We start from the raw sequence: 8,917 nt of genomic DNA on the forward strand, positions 1-8,917 counted from the left end.
TAAGTAATTAAATTGCCTGTGAAACACCATTTTGACCGACAGTCAGATTTATAGCACAGCAAGAATTGCATATGGTTCATGTTTTAGAATCTCAACAGTATTATAAAAAATGTAATCATATTGCCTATTTGCATATAGTAAGAAAATACTACTATTAATGATTTAATGTAATTGTGAAATATTACCTCACAGCGTTTTAATTCAGTAAAGCATATAATGAGGAAATTTTAAATGCACATTTGTTATAGAAAGTTGACTGTAAGAGCGTCCACTATAATCAGGACGCGGCGGACGCCGCGTTTGGGGCGAAAGCGGGGCGGAAGCGGGGCGGCTTATAGTGGGAAGGGTGTCCGCCCCGGGGGCGGACGCGGCGAAGGGGGAGGGAGGGAGGGGGGGGGGGGGGGGGGGGGGCCTATAGCCGCGCCTATAGGCGCGGCGCCTATAATGGGGGAGGGAGGCCACGGCGGTTTCTGCTGTGTGAGAGTAAAATTAATTGTAGGATACTTTTAATTCCGTGGGATTAAATTATTGAGATAGAGGAAGCTCTGATTATTTTTCCATTTCTCCTTTTCACTGATTATTTTCTTCTTTCTTGTCATGCATGCATGCCAAGAAAATAAATATTTACTTTTTTTCAGAAAATAAAAAAACATGTCCAGCTTGGTGGCGTTGTGTAAACTTGGTAGTGATTTGTACTAGATTCAATGTAGTAGGTAATTTTAATTTTAATTTTAATTTAGTGTGTATTTCTAATTTTAATTTAGTGCGTATTTCTAATTTTAATTTTAATTTTAATTTGTATTTTATTTTTAGTTTTATTCATATAGTCGGCTTCTTCTAATTACGTATAGCTCGATAAATTTGTTCATAATTACTTGAAACATTATAAAATGAAAGTTGATTATAAAATTTGGGGGCTATTGGAGGTGTCCACCATAGTGTGTCGGACACAAAATTTTGGGGCTATGGACAAAAAACTGGGGTGAGGCTATTGGGCGTGTCCACCTTATAGTGGACACCCTAAAGATTTAGAGTTACACGAAATTAAAGATTTAGGCTTATTTCGAAAACAAATGGTGGATTACCAAACTGGATATACAATCAAATTAATTAATTTCTGGAATTTATACAATATACTTCTCATGCATAAAATTGAATAAATTAATACTCCATCTATCTTATTAAAGATGCTAACTTTTCTTTTTGGTTTATCGCAACCAAGATATGACTCATTAAAAAAAATAGAAACACCTATTGCTCTTACTTTACTCTCGCTCTTACCTTACTTTCTTCACTTCATACACAAGATAAAAATAAAAATAAAATAGGGGCTTTTCAGAAAAGAAAAAGGAAATTATGGGTGTGAAATGTGATGGAGACTAAGAGCATCCGCAGCGGCGGACGTCGACCGGCGTACCAGACGTCCGCCATTAGGCGAGCGCTAGGCGGACGCGGACGTCGCTTGCGGACACTGGAGTTCCGCGGATTACCGACGACGTCCGTCGGGACGTCCGCCATTGCTGGTTTCCCAAGGACGTCCCGGCGGACGTCCCGATTTTTAATTTTTTTTATAATTATTGTGGATGTCCGTCGGGATGTCTTTGGGGATGTCCGTCATTGTGCATTGAGATGTTCTTATGACGTTGTAGTGCAGTGGAATATCCTTATAACATGATAGAAGATATTTTTGGGAAGTGTGTCGGGACATCTATCCCGTTCTGGATGCTCTAATGCATAGGATCAGAGTAGTATCCAATTACTACAAAGGAAGAGCCATACAGTAAATGGGCCCCACTCTTCTCACATCTTTGACCGCTGCATTATTTTCTTACCACGTAGAAACACACGTAAACATATTAAAATACTGTCGCCGTACACAAATGATTCGCCACATGTTTTTGTATGCATTTTCATAAATTGATTGATTATGTGCGAAAAAAATGTTCTTATTTTTATTAGCGTTGAAGAAGAATTTAGGTTATCATTAATAAGTAATCTAAATAGTAAGTATAATACTCCCTCCGTCCCGCTTTAGGGGTCCCGGTTGAACAATTTTGGGCGTCCCACTTTAGGAGTCCCGATTGGAATAAATTAATAAAAAATGGCTACAAAGTGTTTAAAGTGTTAAAAGTAGGTCCCAACATCCACTACAACTAATAAAAAAGTGTTAAAAGTGGGTCCCAACATCCACTACAACATTTATTTATTGGACACTCAATTAAAAGTGAGTCCCAACATCCACTATAATATTTATTTATTACACACTCAACACTTTTTTCTTAAAACATGTGTCTAACTCAACCGGGACTCCTAAAGCGGGACGAAGGGAGTAGTAGTCTTATTAGTTATTTATGTCAAAGCAAGGATAATCCGGTCGATTGTGTATTTGTGTTCGCTTCTAACCACACATAATAGGCTCAGTTTATGTCGATGTTCTATTGTCCTTCTTAACTAGAAATTCACTCTTTTGTATTTTTGAAAGTATATATTAAATTAAAAGAATTATGGATGAGTGCCTTTTGAAATTAGAAGTAATCTAAAACATGAAATATATTTATATATAAAAAAATATATTGTTATTATTATTATTATTATGCTGAAAAATTCTAATACTAGTATTTAGTATCAGATTTCGAATTTTGATATTAGATTTTTAATTTTTAAATTTCAGTATTGAATTATCAGATTTTTATATCTATATATCTTTATATGCAATTTTAATTTTTCGGATCAAATTGGATTTCATAGTTTAGATTTAAAATTTTCGGACAATTCGCAATCATTTTATATAAAATGTTTGATTTCCAGATCAGATTAGATTGTGCCAGTGGCGGACACAGCAAGCCCTTCCCCAAAAGGGTTTTTTTTTTTTTATGTTTTTCTTCTTCTAAACTTTAAAAAAAATTTCAAAACTTATCAATAGCCCTTTCTAAGATTCTACCACAGAAGAGTAAATTGCCAAATGTTCATGACAAGAAGGGGCTGAAAAAATTGGAAAATTGGAAGTTACAGAAGATAAAAATGGTCGCCGTAACTCTCGGGAAGAAGACAACCAAAAAGTTAAGTAACAATATAATATTATTATTATTAAAAATAGTTGCAGGTATATAAATGCTCCCTATTTAGCTTCTTTAAAAACTAAAATGCTACTCTCTTCTTTTCGTCTACAATAATTAACAATCAAGGACTGTCGAAAGTTGTGATCATGTGGTACAGTAAGAGCATCCACAATGGGACGGATGTCCCAGTGGACATCCCGCCAGACTTCCTAAAAACACCTCCTGCCACGTCATAAGAATATCCCACTGCATTGCTACGTCATAAGGGCATCCCACTACACAATGACGAACATCCCTAAGGACATTCCGACGGACATCCCGACGGACATCCACAAAAAACAATAAAAAATCGAGACATCGGCCGGGACGTCTGTCTTGTCAATGCAATGGCAGACGTCCCGAAAAGCCGCAGAATTACGGTGTCCGCAGCGGACGTCCGTATCAGTATGCATGCTGCCTAATGGCGGACGTCCGACACGCCGGTCCGACGTCCGCCGGGACATCCGCCATTGTGGATGCTCTAAACAAAGTGGGCAACAACAAGAAACGCCAATCTCTTCTTTTCACCTCACTTTATCTACTTTTCATGTGCTTATTACAAAATCCTTCATCCTCCTCTTTCTCTAGAGAGATTTGTGGGGTGAAAAGGACTTTTCACATCAACCAAACAACATAAAGTATGCAACACCTTTTCTCCTGTAATCTGTACACTTCATTATTTAAATCCCTCCACCAATATTTTGAATCTTTTTTTGGTTGGGAAAAAAACAGTTTACCTCCCTTCCCTATGCCTATCTTTAAAATCTTCTTCACATTTTCTTGATGGAGCAAAAAAAGAAATAACCCCACAACCAATTTTTCTCCTTTCCCACTATTCCCATGTACAAAAATTTATACTACTATTAACTTATTTCCATCCCATCGATCGCCGGCCGACCGACCCACAAAAACTCGGCCCATTCAACGAGTATGCCTCTCCGGACAGGCATTCCTCGTAAAAGTCTGATCCAATCGTGTTTTCTTGCGTGTGCTCATCTATCCTCGACGAATATTCTCCCCACAAAATCGCGGAATCTCTTGGAGTAGAGCTTGGGGTCGACGGCGGAGATTGAAGTGGGGTCGACTTGTAGCGATTTGTAGGCGTGTTCAAACTTCTTGGTGAGATCATAGTCTTGTAAAATGTCTATGATGCCAAAGTAGAGGACCACTTCATAGGTTTCACCGCTGCGTGAGGATGTTTGGCTGTTCAACCCTCCCCGCGTGTATTGGTCCACGCTCCTTCGTGCGGCTCGCTCGGCTCGTGCCGGCATGTTGGCCCCGAGCCTGATCAATGGCTTCCTGATAAATCAGAGAGATTCTATCATGAGCTCCCAATTTTGACTTTTCTAAATGATTTCCCAATAATTCGGTAATTATGTTTTTTTAACTAAACCTCAATCTTAAATTTGACCCTATGTATTATAATAACCTCTTATCCAAAGAAGCAACAATCATAGTACCCCACATAACTATATTAGATAAACAACCACTTAGATTTATTGCCACAAATTTGATGGCCCTCCCAATTATATCAAAGACTAATAATACAAATGCTCATTATAAAACAAATCAGATTAGCCATCACATTATTCAAATGCATATTCAATGTAAGGCGTAAGATGCATACCTGCCCGATAGAACCCGGTCCATGTCTTGCAGTTCGGCTTCAAGGAAACGACAGCCTCGCATGAATTTTTCGTTCTTGTACGAATCATTCTTCCCTGAGGAACCAGTATCTTGCTATGAGCGATCTTCATCATACACAAAAATAATTAATCCACATATGAAAAATAATTTACCTGTGCGGAGCAGAAATGGCGACAAACCAATCTTGTCAGCAGTGCTAGTAGCATCGCGGAAATGAAGGCCAACTAAGAGACTATAATCCATTATCCTTTCCGTCTCCAGGAATTCACAGTCACGATCAATTTGTCTGGAAGTTCAATGCAAGAAAAGAAATTAGGAACGAGCATATTTGATAAAATGCAATAGACTAATAACATAAAAGAAGAGAAAAGCAAACTAACTTGATAAGTTCTTGATACCAATTTGTTTGCAGCCTAAATACATAGTCGAGGTCAAGGTCTTTCAAGGTCGTGGTCTCATCGATATCTCCCTTAAGCTTATCCGTTGTGCGGCCATGGGAGGATCCTTTCAAATCGAACCTTCTATGGATTCGATACTCCGAGCAGAACAAATTCCCCATCACAATGAACCGCGTCTAGTAGATAACAAGCACGATGTAGATTAGCCTCGATACATAAACATATACAGCAAATAAAATTTCAGCAAACACCACATACCTTAACACCACCCACTGGCTTCACACAATGAACTCCGTAAAACTTTGTCACCAGAGAATTTTCGTAACGACAGATGTGCTGATAGTAACTAGGAAGCATCTTTATAAGCACCTACAACAACACACAATGAATCAACTTCAGTTTCAACAGGGACCAAGTTGTAATTTCAAAACGGTCTAAAGCAATCTTCATGTTCCAAACTTTAACAAATCAAAAAGAGAAAGCAACCAACCAACCTTGACTTCAGATTTCTTCACAGTTTTAATCATGAACCGATCATCCTGTGTTAAGTAAAAGAAACTCCCACTCTTCCCGGGAGACGAAAGCTCCCTCAACGCATCATTCCCACAGATCGCTAACATGTAATCCGCCGGATCCACTTGAAACAGCTGCCTCAAATGCCTGACGATTCACAAATTCAGATTAAAACAAACTCAAATCAAGAAACATCACAAATTGCTGATTACCTAAACACAACAGGATTGTAATCCTTCCACCAGAACTCAGCGGACTGATGCGGCGGCGTGATCTTCGAACCCTGAGAGGGAAACCTAGTCCAGAACTTCTCCTTAGACTCGAAATCACTCAGCTTGAGCTGGCGCAAGTTGGAAGCATGCTTCCCCACAGAATGCCTTCACAAAACACCAAATTCAATAAAAACAAACCTATACACAAATACACAAAATTCAAGAAAAACAAGGTGAGTTTCTACCTTATCCCCAACTGGAGATTGAGCATGAGCTCGTAATTCTTGTGCCCCTTCGAAATCGTGACCCCCGGCTTCTTCGTCTCGCCGCTAAAACAACAAGGATTCCTCCTAAACTGCTGAAATCCTCCCTCTTGATTGAAGACGGCATTGTCGATAATGTCACAAGTGATATCCCCAGCTTCCCCATCCGACTCCCAAACGCAAATCCTCTTCTTCCCGCCGCCAGCCACCGCAACACCGCCCTCCTCCCCCACAACCATCAGCGGCGCCGAGAGCTTTTGACTAAAACACCCCTTCCAACCCTCCTCACTCCCAACCCTCGCCGAGTGAGCAGGATAAAATGTACCGTTAAGGATCTGCGCTTTGCTGCTAGCATTGCTGCACAAATCATTCGACCAGCTCCCCATGTAGCAGCTCCCGTCCGGCCAGGTGAAAACCCCCTGCCCCTTCGGAACGCCGTTTTCCCAATTTCCGTCAAATCGATTCTTATTATTCCACACCAAAACGCCTCTCCCGTGGATGATTCCGTTTTTCCACTCACCGATGTACTCATTCCCGTTGCTCCACACATACCTCCCGCGCCCGTCCTGCAAATTCCTCTTCCACTGCCCCTCGTAGTAATCGCCATTGCTGTAATGCTTCACGCCATACCCGTGCTTCCGATCCCCCGACCACGAGCCGCGGTAGGTGTCCCCGTCGGGGCTGATGAACGTCCCCGTGCCTTCCATCCGCCCCGATTTGAACTCGCCTTCGAAAGTAGCCCCCGACGGCCACGAGAACTTCCCCTTCCCGCACGCCTTCCCCTTCTTCCAGTCGCCCTCGTACATGCACCCGTCCTCCCACAGGTACTTCCCCGATCCGTGCGGAGTGTTGTTCGAGAACGTCCCGATGTACAGATCCCCGTTCGGGAGGCGCTTCTCCGTCAGGTTAACTGCGCTTCCTTCATTGATGGAAGTCGGCGCCACGCGGCGGCTCGTCGCCTGAGGCTTCCCCCGCGGGAGGATGATTACTGACCTCGGCGTTGTGGCGTTTGTGGATGCGCTGTCGATTGATTTCTGAGCTTCTCTCTCTAGATTTACGTCGGTTTGCTTCCTCACTGTGGCTTCCGCTTGCTGCGGATTTGGCTCCGGCATTTTCCCCAATTTTTCCGTCAATGTCGTGAAATTGAATCAACTAGGTTTTTAAATTTCTGCCGTAATTTTGAATCCTATTGCTCACCTATCGCCGGCGTAAGTGAGAAATCGAGCTCCGGCGACATTCTGGTAGAATAATATAGAGAGAGAGAGAGAGCTTGCAATCGCAACAAGCAGAAGAGTAGAGATGAGGTTTCGATAGAGAGATGAAAATTGAAATGAATCAAAGCTCAAAGAAAGCAATCTGAGCAAAAAATAGAAATAAAATCGGAATTTTGAAGAATAAAAAGAAAAGAAGAGAGAGAAAAATTAGTGTGTGTATAGGCGTGAGAGAGAGAGAGAGAGATTAAATTATAATTGGGGAGAAACGAAACGCCTATACATACAACAACACTGCAGCGATAAAACACATACATACAATTGCACGTGAAGGTGAAATGACGAATATGCCCCCCAAACAGAGAAATGTAGCTCTGACGCCGTCGTGACGTGACGGCGGCGGGGCAGGGACAGGTAATTTATAATTTCTGTTGCCGAATTTGCCCCTGGTGATTCCGGTTTCTTACGGGATTGCCACGTCGCTGGGTTCCGACTGTTTTGGATTAAAAACGGCGCGCCTTTAATTAAGTTGGATTATGAATTTATGTGGCGTTAATTAATTATTGCTACTATTGATTGCAGAATCTGACTTTGCTTAGTTTGGTTGAAAAGATTGAAAGTCTTCATAATTTTTGATTGGGTGTTAATAAAAATAGCAAATAGTATGAGGTTTGGATTAATTTTTAATTAGGATAGTATTGTTTGGTTGATTTTTTTCTTTTGCCATTTGTAGGAATGTCTGATTTTAACTTTATAAAATTCCGATTTTGGAAAGATAATTGTCCTGCCGAGCTTAATCGATTTACTGATTTTATTAATCCAATTTCAATTCTACATTTTTGGAATAGTTGATTTTACCAAAAATCATTAATTTTTTGATAAATTGGTAAGAATCGTGGAAAAATCATCATTTGATTGACATCTATATTTATGCATTTGTCAACTCGGGTATATTATTATCAATTTTCCTTTTTTATTATTTGCATATTCTAGATCTTAATTATGTTATGCTGATAATCATTAAATTTGTTTTAATTAACTTAACCAGGTTTATTATTCTGGAGTTATTTGACCAGTCAAGGATCTTATTTCCAAAAATATAAGCGTGCCATTTTTATATTATGTTTTCTATATAGTATAAATAAATCAATGTGCCTAAGAAATTGACTTTTAGCAACTGTGCCTAAGAATCTTATAATTCCAAATGTGGTTGAAAAATTATCCACTTGTGTTATTGCAAGGAGAGTAGGTTATTGCATAGAATCTGGACTTGTGTTGTGCACTTTATGGAATTTTAAATTTTCAATTAAAATTTGCGAACTACTAATACAACTTGTTGCTCTTTCAATTTTACATATTCAACATATTGGATATTTGTAGTAATTTATTTGGAACAAATTTTACATGCTCGTGACATTGGATTTTTATAATTAATTATATGGAAAATTGTTCCAATAATATAGCATCTAAGTATATTAATTAAATTCGAAACACACACTCCAATAATTATAATAAACGCTGGATATAACTAATTTGCATGTCCTTATATTGTTAGCTGTACACGTACAACAATCT

At 39.7% G+C, this 8,917-nt stretch overlaps 1 protein-coding gene across 1 annotated transcript; it reads right to left on the reverse strand.

The window, feature by feature from the left end:
* Positions 1 to 3,060: 3,060 nt before the first annotated feature.
* LOC121782912 (phosphatidylinositol 4-phosphate 5-kinase 2-like) lies at positions 3,061 to 7,568 on the reverse strand. The gene is made up of 8 exons (XM_042180913.1): positions 6,114 to 7,568; positions 5,869 to 6,033; positions 5,638 to 5,803; positions 5,402 to 5,512; positions 5,126 to 5,319; positions 4,898 to 5,031; positions 4,726 to 4,819; positions 3,061 to 4,397 (listed from the first exon to the last, which is right to left on the reverse strand). The coding sequence occupies exons 1-8, from the start codon at positions 7,241 to 7,243 to the stop codon at positions 4,091 to 4,093; spliced, it is 2,301 nt and encodes a 766-aa protein (XP_042036847.1). The 5' UTR covers positions 7,244 to 7,568; the 3' UTR covers positions 3,061 to 4,090.
* Positions 7,569 to 8,917: the final 1,349 nt, after the last annotated feature.

Source organism: Salvia splendens, chromosome 20 (genome assembly GCF_004379255.2).
Source record: "Salvia splendens isolate huo1 chromosome 20, SspV2, whole genome shotgun sequence".
Taxonomy (NCBI): domain Eukaryota; kingdom Viridiplantae; phylum Streptophyta; class Magnoliopsida; order Lamiales; family Lamiaceae; genus Salvia; species Salvia splendens.